Here is a 13988-nt window from a genome sequence, read left to right as displayed (position 1 = left end):
GACTAGATCCTTTTTACACATTCCTGCTCCCTCTTCTGCAACATGTCAATATGTTTCTTAGGGCTTGTCTTACACTAGCAGCGTGTACCACAGTGCTGCACTGTAACTCCCTTGTGTGGATGCTGTGAGCACGATCTAAAAGGTTCCTGCCCCATAGTCTGAACTGCCTGGCAAAGAACACCAGCCCTTAGAGAATGGGCTCCTGCAATGTGTGTATTAGCATGGTAGGTTTGTTTTCTAAGCAAGAGGGCACATGCTTCAGGGTAGGCTCAATTCCTTAAGCTTTTCTTGAATTAAAAGATGATATGCTCTTAGAATATGAGCTAGTCAATGGACAATTCATGGGCCTTTAAAAAAGGACGTTGGGCATTTTTTTAACTATGGTGTCTGATTGTTCTCACAGTTGTGAAAATTTAATAATAGATTGCTGCTCTGTGCTAAACAAATCGGATGGGAAACAAAAATAGATAATCCACTATCAGTGGGCCCCATTTTACTTTAGCCACCCACTCCCAAACAAACATAAAAATGTATTCTATATACCAAAATGTCAGTCACTGTTATGGGCTCCGTTCACCTTTTCCCCCCCTTTTTGGTCTCTTTGAGTTCATCTACCTCAAGTGTTCGGCCTTTGCCCTTTCCTGTCTCGAGGTGAAATCTCATGATTCTTCCACTCTTAGAACCAGGACCTGGGTACGCTATTCCGTGTACACCAACCAGTTACCATTCTGCAGGTTTCAGGAACTTGTGACCAGTCATAGTGACCCACAGCAGTCTTGAAACAAAATATTGTTATTTAATAGTTGGAACAAAGCATTAGCAAAAAAGGATTTTATATTGAGTCACATCTAATTTTTCACTTAGCTTTTAGTTAAGTTAGGTAAGAGGAAAGCTTATATTACAGGAACAGAACCAACGTGCATTCCCCTAGCCAGGCTAGGTCCTCTGTGGCTTTGGGTCTCTGTTTCCTTTTTCAAGCTAGTTTTGGCACTCCACGAAGAGAGTGGACTAAAACTATTAAAGCTACTCACTCTAGCATTGTCTTAATAAACCTTAAGTCTAAGCCGTCAGTGACTATTAGAAAGGGCCTCCTCTCTTTTTCCTACGATCTTGTCCACATGGGGAAATTGCCTAGCAATAGCTCTTCCAGAATTGTTCCCCCATGGACATTCCATTCCAGAATAAAAGTGATTTTTTAAAATTTTGGAATAATGTCCAGATGGGGAGCTATTGAAGAATGAGCTATCCCATCATTTCCACATGTAAACACGATGGATAGGCTAAGTAGGTAGACTGTGCTAACTAGGCAGACACTTCAGGTGAAATTTCCCCCCATTTATGATAGACCACCCCCATGATAGTGACAGATCCAGATAGAGAAATAAGAGTTATTAAACAGCCCCCTCATTGTCACGTTGTTGTTGTTACAATACAGAATATTTCATCTCCTTTTGCATCTTTGCTGATTACAAAGGTATGTGTTTGTTTATGTTCTGATCTCGGTGCCTTGGATCACTGGGAACAAACTGTCACAAATACTGGATTGTGGTACTGATGATTAAATCAAAATTTAGGCAGAGACTGGCTAGATAGGAGACAACTTCTGCTTATACACGCCTTCAGAAACAATGGGGAGGGAGATTTAAAATTTCCAGTGTGCCAGTATAGTGCAGACCATTGCTTTCTTGCCAGCTGATTGATTTGTGGCTACATTGACTAAGGCACTAGGTGGACAGAGATTGTGCACTGTCCTTGGAATGCACATATTCTGGAAGGAAGACAGACAGGTCATGTTATCTGAGTAAGAACATCACTGACTATGAGAGAGGACTATGTTGTTATTAGCTTTGCGAGTATCCTTTTTCTAGAGCCATCAGTGTTTCCATTTCTACAGCCCTTACCCACCTATTTTGAGGAGAAGAAAGTTGGCTGGTTTATCATGGGCAGGAATGTTTTGAAAATAGACTACTGCAGCATTTTAAAGATGAAATTTGGGAACCTCTGCTCTATATTTTTAAAGACCTTTAAAGTTCACTGTTAACCTTGTCCCTTCCAACTCTGCCAACTAGTGCATAGAGATGCTAGAGAAATATTTATAAGTTTTTCTTTAAAATTTGGGCCTCAGTTTATATTATGTAAAAAAGTGTCTGATGTCAAAGTATTGTAGAATGTATTGAACTATACCCCTCACTCCCAACTTCAGGAGCCAACCCTCTAAATCCCTAGTTGGTTATTTTGGAAGCAGCTCACTCATGTTTGAGATGTAACAATATCCTCAACTAAAATTGTAGAATTTTTATTTATTTATTTTATTTAAAAAGAAGGCGGAGGAGTGAATGGAAATTGAGGATAAAATGGGAGGAATGTGTTTGTATTCAAAATACAAGCAATTCTTAGTACAAGAAGAGACCACTCTAAAGATGAACAATGTTTTTCTAAATAAATAATTTTAATCAACATAATAAACCACTGGAACTTGCTTTGCAAGCAATTGAGGCATCTAACTTAGAGAAAAATGTTACACGTTTTATAAGAACAAAAATCTGTCCCACTAAGAGGGATAAATCACAGAGCCATCAGTACTCCATAGTTTAGACTGTAAAATAATCAGTGATGTCATAGGAAGAAATTTGTCTAGGATGAGTGGAGTATTGCACAAATAAATGGATTATGGGGAATTTCTACTTTCCTCTGAAGCATCATCTGATATTGATGGATTGCTTTGGAGAGAAGAGACCAGATGAAATGTCAGCTATAAGAACAGATTAGTAGTTCTGCCCACTTCTAATTATTGTGGTCTTTATTATAAGACACAAAACAGCCATCTATAAAAATAGCTGATTTACTTGTGGATGTTTTACCAAATCTTGAGCCCCCCCTAGAACAATGAGCGTTCACTGGCTTGATCATAACTGTAATAACACAGATATAACAATAAAAGAACAACTCCAAAATAAAATTTGCAGCAAAATAGATGGCTGTTTGGGAATGGCCAAGGAATTTCTTTAAGTGGTATTTACTGTCTACAGAACTAGTTTGTATCTCATTGCCATCCATGAGTCAGGTTGCTGGTTTGAAAGTCCTTCTACTCTTTGTTTGTTCTTTTCTGTTCTACTTCTTTAAAAATCTTATTAGCCTAAATATCCTTCCAAAGTCATGATGCAGCAAATTCTCCCTGCTTGTTCTCTCCTAATCATTTTTAGTCAGAACTTTATTCATCACTTAACCTGTCTTGCTTTGCCAAGTTACTAATAACATTTTACATTTGCCAAACTAAGGTTCACTGATGTTGGTCTATAATCCTTAAATTTTTTTCTTTTTCATTCAGATGCAACCAAGAATGAGTAAGTGCTCTAGACACCGTTTCTAATAAATCACAAATGCATTAATAACCCTGGATTGCAAGGCATGACCTAAGACACTAACAGCCACTAGCTATAGCAACTGGTGCTTAACATTGGAAATGTCCTTTGTTAACACATTCCCAGGAAATATTCTTAGGCTTATCAGGGGGAAATGTCAAACTTTTGATAATCGGGTCTCTAGTAACTCCCTAAATTTAGCTGCTGGCCAATTTCTTCTGGCTATTTTACATTGTCTGTTCTGTTTTACTCAAATAGATCACAGGATGTTAATGTGATTCTGAAACCAGAAATCATTGGCTCATAGCTGTGTTCTTGTGTGCACTAATTCACACATGGAATATCATAGTGTTCGCTAGCAGCAAACACTGTTGTTTCTAGTTAAAGTTTAGAAGATGCTTCCATTTCATTTCGTTTTGTTTCATTCGTTGATAAATTTATCAGAAGCTTTTCTTTTGGAGTATGAAACTTCCCATGCTTGGTCTCAGGTTTCCTCACACTCTGAAGCTTAAGTATGTGAGCTGTATAACTTCTCTCATATATATTATCCAATAGAAAATTTCTGTTATGTAGCTAAGTCATCAGTGATCTGTAATGAGAACCACAGCATCACGGCTGAAATATTATATATTTTTTAAAATTAGCATTTAACTACCGTGATGTTGTGTCCTAGAAATAGTATTGCTGGCATGAAAGAAAAAGACTTTGGAGCTTACTTCAAATCTAGTAACTTCAAAATGAGCTTAACTTAGTTTCTAGTACTATACCTGCCAGACTTTACTTCTCCTGCTGATTTTTGTTCTTAAAAAGACAAAATTCAATTGTAAATGTGCCTCTTCATCCTTTTGTGTGAAAAATGCACCCAGACAAAAGGGTGAAACTCTCTGCATAGGAAGTGCTGAAGTATGGACAGAGTAAACCAGAAAAAACAGAAATAACATATCCCGTTATACAGAGGTTGGGTCTTCTAATAATAGAAGGTAAATAATGTATACAGAAGTTGACTATCACTTTTAACAAGAGGACTGTAGAATGCAAGTGAACTTATGTCAATTGCGTACCCTTGTCTATGCTACACAATTTTGTCAACAAAAGTCAGGTTTTGCCGACAAAACAGTGGAGGTGTACACACTACAATGCTCCTTCTGCCAACAAAACTCTCCTGCTTTGCCAACAAAATAAAATCACCTTGATGAGAGGCATAGTTTTTTGCAGCAAAGTTATACTGACAAAGTGTCGGTGTAGACACCGTGCTTGGTTATGTCGCTGTAAATGGCCTCCAGGAGGTGTCCCACAATGCCCATTCTGACCGCTCTGGTCAGCAGTTTGAACTTTGCTGCCCTTTCCGCCTCTCTCTTTTTTAAAGGCCTGGTAATATTTTGAAATTCCACTTCTTCCTGTTTTCTCGGCATGGAGAACTTGCATCACATCTTCCCAGCTGACTGTGGCAGCTCCTCGCAGCAACTCTCCCCTGTTTGGAGAACACCCGAGTTGTTGGATCTGCTGGCACTACAGGGAGAAGAGGCTGTGTAGTCCCAGCTCTGCTCCAGCCCTAGGAACTTCGATACCTACAGGCAGATTTCTCGTGGCTTGTTGGATAAGGCTAGAAATGGGACACGCAGCAGTGCCGTGCGAAGATAAAGGAGTTGAGGCAGGCATACCAGGAGGCAAATGGTCTCTCTGGTGCTGCGCTGAAGACCTGCCGCTTCTATAAGGAGCTGGATGTCGTCTGTGGTGGTGACCCCCACCTCCACCTCCCAGAGCCCTGTGAATAGGAGGGAGGCCCTGTGGAGGCAGTGGATAGTGGACCTAACCCCAAGGATGAAGTCGTGGACAAGGAGGTCAAGTTGGAGGACAACGTGGAGCACACGGCAGGTTCGTCCAGTGGCGTGGCGTGTCGGGACCTCTTTTCCACTCTGGACCTCTAGCCAGTCCCAGCAGTCCGTCTCTGGCATGCACGAGAGAAGAGCCCGGTAAGTGATCTTTTTGAGTTGATGCTGCTTGGTTATATGAGGTAGAGCTGTCCTTTGTTCTGTATGTTCTAGAAGTGGGTGAAGGGATAGATGTGTACAAGACTAGCTGTGTTTGAGTGAGCGTGCTCCACATTCCCTTGTGCAGTGGAACAGTGTGTAAATGCACACCAAGATTTCACGGGAATCCTCCAGAGAGAACTCTAGGAAACTTTCCTGGAGGTACTCACCAATCCTGTGCCAAAGGTTCATTGGCAGAGCTGCTTTGTTCCTTCACCTATTGTAGGAAACTTTCCCTCGTCACTTGGCAGTCACTTGTGCTGGGACCAAAGCGGCACAGGGACCGGGTCTGAAGCCGCACCCTTGCCTTCCTGCTCATCCTCAGGAGTGAGATATTGGCTTCAATGACGCATGCCTGTGGGAAAAAGGTAGCAGAATATTGACCCTAGTCACCTGCACTGATCCCCTTAAATAACCACCAAGACCCTTTGCCCTATCTGAATGCCAAACCCCACCCAGCCCAAAGTCACCATGTTTAGGGTGTTCACTGGGATGTGTGCTCTCTAAAGGATAGTACGAAAGTGATTCGTATGTCAAAAGAGGTATTTTTACTATAATGATTCAATACTGTGTGCGAACAAACAATCATGATTCTGTGTATTGTTTCTTGTGCTTCTGCAGCTGTGGCCTTCAGGGGAACCTCCTATGCACCTGCAGAGTGCCTCTGCCAGATAAGGAAGCAATCAAGGCAGAGCAAGGAGCACATGTTCCGGGAGATACTCCAACCCTCAGAGGCCGAATAAAGAGAACGCAGGGGGTGGAGAGAGACCCTGAAGGAAAAAAATTAAAATAGAAAGGCAGGACAGAAAGGAGAGCGAGGAGCGCATTGTAAAAGCCCAGGAGCAGATGATAAAAGTGATGGAGGAGCAAACAGAGATGTTGAAGTCCCTAATCACGCTCCATGCAGAATACATGCGTGCTCACCCCACTCTGCAGCCGATACAGAACTGCTTTCCCTGCCCTCCCCAAACTCTTCCCACACATTCCTTGTAACTTCCCAGAACATCTCAGTACCTTGTTCCCTCCACCCCGACAGCTTCCAGAAGGATAGCTGGACTTACACATGGCTAGGAGAGCCTACACTGCCTTGCACTCTTCTCTCTCCTCCCACCAAGCTTTTTGTCTGTGTTGTTGTTTGGTATTTAATAAAAACGAACTCCCTGAAAGATAATCTTCTTTATTTGTCTCCTTCACATGATGGTTGCTTCTGGTAGTAATACATAGTGTCAGTTTGATAATTTGGCGACTACAAACCCCAGTCAGGAAACATCACAATTTTCATGCAAGGCGGCAAGTTAACAAAGCATGGCAGAGTGGTGTATTACTGGGGCTCATTAGCAAAATGTTGCCTTAAAGCCTCCATGATTCAAATAGCCCTGGTATCTGGCTGCTCAAATTCAGCAACCAGGCAATCTGCCTCTGCGCTCCACCCCAGGGGAAACTTTTCACTCTTAGCCTCACAAATATTATGGCGCCTGCGAAATGTTTTCCTCATTTAGGTCTAACCTGCCATAAAGGCATTGCCAGTGCACTTTTAATCTGCCAAAGGCATATTCCGTGGTCATTCTGCACCTGCTCAGCCTATTGTTGAAGCGCTCCTTGCTGCTGTCCAGGTTTTCTGTGTAAGGCTTCGTGAGTCATGGCTGTAAGGGGTACACTTGGTCTCCTAAGATCACGATGGGCATTTCAATATCCCCCACTGGAATCTTCTGGTCTGGAAAGAAAGTCCCTGCTTGGAGCTTTCTGTACAGGCCAGTGTTCCTGGAGGTGTGTGCATCATGCACCTTCCCGGGCCACCCTGCGTTAATGTCAGTGAAATGCCCACAGTGATTTACAAGCACTTGCAATACCATAGCGAAGTACCCCTTTCTATTGATGTACTCTGTTAAAAGAAGGTCTGGGGCCAAAATTGGATTATGCATGCCATCTATTGCAGCTAGGGAAATCCACTGTTGCTGCAAAGCCATCCACTATTTCACGCACATTGCTAAGAGTCACGGTCCTTCATAGCAGAATGTGATTAATGGCCCCGCATGCTTGCGTTAACGCAGTTCCAAAGGGTTGATTCCCTGACTCTAAACTGATTCATGACTAGTAGCAGTCTGGAGTTGCCAGCTTCCACACTGTGATTGCCATGCGCTTCTCCACTGAGTGGGCATCTTTCATTTTGGTGTTCTGATGCCGCAGTGCTGGGGTAAACTCTGCACACAGTTCCAGGAAAGTGGCTTTCCACATCCGAAAGTTCTGCAGCCACTGCTAGTCATCCCAGAGCTGCATAACGATGTGATCCCACCACTCAGTGCTTGTTTCCCAAGCCCAAAAGCGACAGTCCACCATCTTCAGCTGCTCTGTGAATGCCAAAAGTAATCTGGTGTTGTTTCTTTCTGGCACACAGCAGGTCAGGCAACTCCGATTCCTGTTCAGATTGGGAGCTCCTGAAGTACTGTATGACCATCCGCAATGCGTTCATAACAGTGACCGCAGCAGTAGAGAGCAGTGTGGGATCTATCAGACAGAGCTGATGGGCACACAATAAACAGGGGCTGTTGAAAAATGCTGCGAAATGCAGTTGGAAGCCAATGGAATGCTGGGACGGAAAGAACTGCATCATGGGACGTTGAGCCTGCATCCATGATGCACTGCGGTCCACTCTGTCTTCCCACAACTCCTAGCTGCAGAAGGTGGCGAGTAGCACAGTGGGATAGCTACCTACAGTGCATTACTCTCCCTGTCGATGCTAGAGCACCAATTGTAGACGTGTTCTGCTGACAGAAGGAGTGTAGTGTGAACATGCACAAGCGATGTAATTATACCGGTTTTTGATTGTCAGCTTAACTTATGTCGACAAAACTCTGTAGTGTAGACAAGGCTTCAGACTTTCATTTGGAATGGAGTAACTCCAAACTTGAGATGAATACGCCTTCAATAAAGTGACTAACTCAAGTCTAGAGGATAAGAGGATCCTATTACCTTTATTTTGTAGCCTTCTTGCCTAATGTACATAGATGCGCTGATAGCATTGTACCATTTACCTTATAACCTGCAATTGCAGGGGTTTCAAGAACCATTTTATTGAAAGCATTGCCTGTTTTGAGACAAGATTCTTACTTACATGTTCGCTATCTAGGAAATCTTGAAGAAACTGGAAAATATTTCATTTAAATGTTCAGCTTGATTTTTGCTGAGTAAACTGTTTACATGTTTGTTTTAATGATTTTGGGAAAAACAATAGAAATCGTCTACTTAGTGCAATCCGTGCCTTTTTTCTTTCTTTGAGAAGGCAAATGCCACCTTTCAGCACTAACTATTAAGAAGATGACAGACGATTGCAGTAAGGTCTACTGATTACAGATTATTTTGAGATAGCAGTATAAGCATTTACATGTGTCCTTGGTACCCCGTCTACTCAAGGTAATTGAAAACAAATTGTGAGATGTTTCCACTCACACAGTCATCTGCTGCTTTTATGATGCTTAATTGTTTAGGGGTCTGTTTTTATTCAATGTAGGAAATATTTGAAGTTAAAACATTTTGTGTACTATAACTGGTGACATACATAAACTTCAAGGGTAAAATAAAAGTATTCCATGGCATTTATTTTGAGATACTGCTGGCTGTGCTAAGTGTTTTGGGGGCTGACTTTCCAAACTGCTCAGAGTCCAGCAGTTCCTTTTAAAGCAGTGATTCTCAAACTGAGGCCGCCGCTTGTGTAGGGAAAGCCCCTGACAGGCCAGGCCGGTTTGTTTACCTGCCGGGTCCGCAGGTTCGGCCTATTGTGGCTCCCACTGGCTGCGATTCACTGCTCCAGGCCAATGGGAGCTGCGGGAAGCGGCAGCCAGTACGTCCCTGGGCCCGCGCCACTTCCAGCAGCCCCCATTGGCCTGGAGTGGCGAACCGCGGCCAGTGGGAGCCGCGATTGGTCGAACCTGCGGACGCGGCAGGTAAACAAACCGGCCCAGCCCACCAGGGGCTTTCCCTACACAAGTAGCGGCCTCAGTTTGAGAACCACTGCTTTAAAGATAATGAGCCTAAATGGGAACTCAGTTCTTCAGAAAAATCTAGCTATTAACGTTTTTGCTGATGTGGTAGTGGTACTGGCAGAGCATGAACTGTAGGCAGGCCCCGGTCTCAACTCACTCTTCAAGGACATACATATATAACATACATTCTGAATGTGTTAGAAACGAAAGGCCTTTTCTCTTGGTTGGAGGGGGGAAAGTGCGATTATTAAACTTTGCTATATGATCCTTGAATTGCTTAAATCATACCCTCTAAGTTGACTGCTTGTTCATCTTCAGAGCTGGACTTATAAATAATATAAATAAACTTTTGAAGCACATCTTAAATGTGATTATCTTACTTAAATATGTTCCTTTTGTCTTTCATTTCAGGACAGCCCAGAAACTTGCAAGATCTATGCCGAATTAAAATCCGCCAGTGTATAGGCCTTCAAAACCTAAAACTGCTTGATGAACTACCCATTGCCAAGGTCATCAAAGACTATTTAAAACACAAGTTTGATGATATCTGATATCCACGATGAAAAGAACTCTGAGCAAGCTTAGTAATATTCCAGATACTTAAAGAGGCTTGTTGCCTTGCACAAAGTATATCCTATGCAAATTCTGATTTTTCTGTAAGTCAGAAGGCAGGTATACACTTCCTTGAGTTTTTTATACCACATGCTAGAAGGTCTTAATTTTTTGGTTTCTTGGTCCAAGTTTACATGGTCCAAGCTTTCTATACAATATTACATTTTAAAAATTTGTTGTTTTTTTTTAAATGAGGCGTGCAGACTTGCAATGGAAATGGAACGTAGCGTATTCAAAGGAAGTGATTGGTTCTGATTGGCATGCGTAGTATTGTAAGCCATCTGAGCGATTGTTAAACAAAATGAGGTTTGGAGACTAAGGCACCAGTCCTGCAAAGGGACCCATGTGGGCAGACCTTTATGTCCACACAGTCTCTTTGATTGATGGGACTTTGTGTAGGTGTAAACCTCTGCCCATATGTATCATTTTGAGAATTGTAACCAAGGTTTCCTGGGACATACTGTACAAATGCCATATGGAAACTTTTTAAAAATGCAGTCACTCTGTTCAATTTTAAAATGTATACGTTGGCTCTTTTTATACTGTTCTTTTCCTAATTACTGTAGTTTGGATGTCCATAAATCCAGGATCTCTGCTTTCCTGATATTCTCTGTAAGTGGGCTATTGTTTGTAACTATATTTTTAACAGTGACAGTACACTGCACAGAGTCATACAGTCTCTATTTTTTACATTAAGTTAAGGGGAAACAAGTTTAGATTTTGAAGCCAATGTATTCTGTTTCTCATACAGTGCCTCCTGTGCAATAATCTTTCTAATGGATTTTGTCCGTGATTGTGTGACTTTCGCACCATTTCTTACTTAGTCTCAATGCATTATTTGTGAAAATAGAAACTGCTGCTTTATTGTAGCATTGATGCAGCAATGCTATAATGATGTGTCAGTTGCTGTTACAATCCCTGAATTTGTTGAATGTATAACTTGGCTGTTTTGTTTTCCCTTTGAGATGACATTTTGCATAGAGCTTGTTAGGGCAGATCTCTCTTTAAATTGCTATTATTCAGCTAAGTCATTTTGTTTTAAAGGGGTTACCATTTTTTTTGTTGCATTCAAATTGTTTTTTTGATTTGCTTGAAGTTGACTAGGATGTAGTCTCCATTGATAAGTGCACATAACCCCCATTAATTTGGGTGTTCCTTGTGCACTGACAAGAAAATAGTCCCCTTAGCATTAGAAGCTTAAATTTTGCAAACACTAAGTGGGTGGTTCTTAACCTGAAACCGGCAAGTGAGTTCAGTAGTTACATTTTACTTTTGTGTTTTCATCATAAGCATTAATAAGACCTGATAAAGAGCCTGTTCCTAGTTGTCAGTGGAAACAGAAGGCCTCAGCACCAAACAGAAATGGACCAAATTGTGCAACCATTTCACTGTTTTCATTTTCAAGGGATTATGGAGTCAGTGTAAAGTTCTTGTCGATGTTTTCTACTCCTGCTTTGCCATTGGAATGACTCCAAAAGAGCCTTTATAATATCAGCAGCTCTCTCATACTAGTGATCTCAATGGAAGCTGGGAGATTGGGGAAACCATGTCGACTATTCATTTTTCACACTGTCCCTTTCAAAATGTTACATTTAAAAAAAAAAAAAAAAGGTGAAAGCAAGGAAAGCAAGTACATTTAGTTTAACTCTGCTGGTTCATCCCTAATTCCTTGAAGCCAGGGATTGTAGTTTCTTCAAGCACGAATCTTATTGCTAATGATGGATGCACAGGAACCATGGCAGCAAGGATTATCTCACCCTATTGTGCCTAGCCTTGCACAGGTTTCCGAACAATGGGTGATTTTAGAGACTCAGTGGCTCAGAGAAGGGGTAGCAGGATGTGGAGCCTTTCATCTCTGACTCACCAGTTCAAATCAAACCTGCTTCATCAGTGACCAAAAGTTAATATAATATCAGTCTGTAGGAAGCGAGTTTGTCAACTGTCCACACCACACATCAATCACCACAGTTGTTGCTAATGTAGACCCTTATTGGCAGCCGTAGCAAAGAGGCCAGAGAATAACTGGGCAAGACAACTCTCCTCTATATATAGTGCTTCCTCTAGGTCATAGCTGAAGCACATTGGTGGCATTATAGTGTGGAGAGAGAGAGAGTGCTGTTAGGTGTTTTGAGTATTCATTAAAGGTACTACTGAACGGCTGATCTCTTCTGCTTTAAGTTCAGCAGTACCTAGGCATACTGAGGCACATTAGGAATGGGATGGCAGCTCTTAACAAAACTGAAGAATCAGAGTTACGTAGATACAGAACCTTACCATTCTTTGTTTAAAGTATTTAATGTTGTTCATCTGCTTTCCTAAGTAACTTGCTTGGTTTTAAACCATTTTCTTCCCCATCAGTGAAGGTGCATTTTTACAGGAATCTTTTCTGACATAATTTAGACTGTATCTTAGTCAGAATCCACATGAAGATAAATTATTTGTTCTGTCGTGCTGCTGTGACTTCAGAAAATTATGAAAGACTTTGCTGGTAACAGAAATGCTATTTAATGAAGAAGTGTGTCATTCCATTATTTATTGAGTGAGGTTTGGTATTTTTAGTAACTGACACTTAAAGGAAACACTTTTACATTTTAGGCCAGTGCGAAACCTTTCTTTAAAAAAAAAAAAAAAAAAATGCAGAAGTCTAATCCCCTTTAGGGAGGGTAAATTGTCAAAGGACCTGATCCAAATCTCACTGCTGTCAATGGAAAGACTTCCACTGGGCTTTGGATCAGGCCTTAGGGCGCCGATTCAGCAAAGCACTTATGGTCTTTCAGATAAGCATGTGCTTGCGTAGTCCTGTTGACCTCAGTGGGACTATTTATATACTTAAACTGTAGCACGTAATTAAGTTAGTAAAGAACAGGGTTTATTCATCATTCAAGCCAACTAGATTTGAATGTTGTGGATCTATTCTGTTGTCACTCTCTTAAATGGGTATAATGCACAAGTAGTTAGAAAACACAAAGTGATTTGGTTTTCCATAATCTTTTGAATTAGAATGTGGAAAGATGAGTACAGAATAGAAATGTATTACATATCTTAATTTCATTCCCTTAATATACATTGGTGGTCATTTTATTGAATAATAATAATTAATAATAGTAAAATTGGCAAATACACCAAAGAAACAGGCAAGCAAACGATTCTGATCATTAATAAACTGCAAACCTCATACTTTAAAAACAAAGCAGAAAGATTTTTGTAAATATGTGTTTATAAATGTACAGCAGAGTAAGAGTGGGTTTTTTAGATTATTTAATTACCATATTTCTAAACTATTTACTACATTATAGACAATACTTGTTAGTTTGAAAAGCTTTTGAGTGTTTTGGTTTTTTTAATTCATCGTCAGTCATGCTTGGAATAACTCTGGCTTCCTTGGGATAGCGTGGAGAATTTAGTTTTCTGGCTATAGCTGGCAATAACAAGAGAACACATCTGGACAAAGACGACTAGCATGATTAATTTGTCAGACAGACACCCTGAAGCGAAAGAGAACATACAGTTTGTTTACCAGAGTGGACCATATGGAAATTTTAAATCTTAACTTCTCAATAAAGTTGATCCAGAGCCCAGAATGTCACTGGGACAAGAGCAATTCACAATTTGCCCACAAATCTAGCTTCCATGCACCTTTTTGTGTTATCAGTATCATGATGTATTTTGTTCTTCTTTTGTAATGTAAGTTCTGCTTTGGGTCAGTTTGAATTTTAAAAATATTTAAATCTGGTAAAATCTTTTGGGTTCATGTTCTATTTATTTCTAATCCAATGTTTCAATAATATAGTATCATTTTGCAGCTTTCCCTCAATGTCTGTCCTTCCTGAAAACTCTTAATGCAGTAATGACAATGGATAACGAAAGATGTGTAAACTTAGCTGTTGAGGCTCAGTTCTGCATTGAGCTACGAATGCAGATCACCCTGAACTTAGTGCATTGCGTCAGTAAATCTAAGGGCAAACTTGGGCAGTCAGGGCTGGACTGCCAAAGGGGGGATCAAC

At 41.0% G+C, this 13988-nt stretch overlaps 1 protein-coding gene across 4 annotated transcripts in view; it reads left to right on the top strand.

Annotated features, from left to right (window-relative positions):
- ASB7 (ankyrin repeat and SOCS box containing 7) overlaps positions 1-13725 on the top strand; it is a 44961-nt gene extending 31236 nt beyond the window's left edge. For 3 of the 4 annotated variants that reach the window (XM_039491003.1, XM_039491004.1, XM_039491002.1), the window contains exon 6: positions 9784-13725. In XM_039491003.1, the coding sequence (XP_039346937.1) occupies positions 9784-9923 (140 nt within the window). In that variant the 3' untranslated portion in view covers positions 9924-13725. Of the gene's footprint in view, positions 1-4778; positions 5336-6013; positions 6511-9783 lie in introns of those variants that run through there. The other variant, XR_005585387.1, reaches the window with a different exon arrangement.
- The last annotated feature ends 263 nt before the right edge of the window (positions 13726-13988 follow it).

Source organism: Mauremys reevesii, linkage group 10, assembly GCF_016161935.1.
Source record: "Mauremys reevesii isolate NIE-2019 linkage group 10, ASM1616193v1, whole genome shotgun sequence".
NCBI lineage: Eukaryota > Metazoa > Chordata > Testudines > Geoemydidae > Mauremys > Mauremys reevesii.
This window is presented reverse-complemented; position numbering and strand designations above follow the sequence as displayed.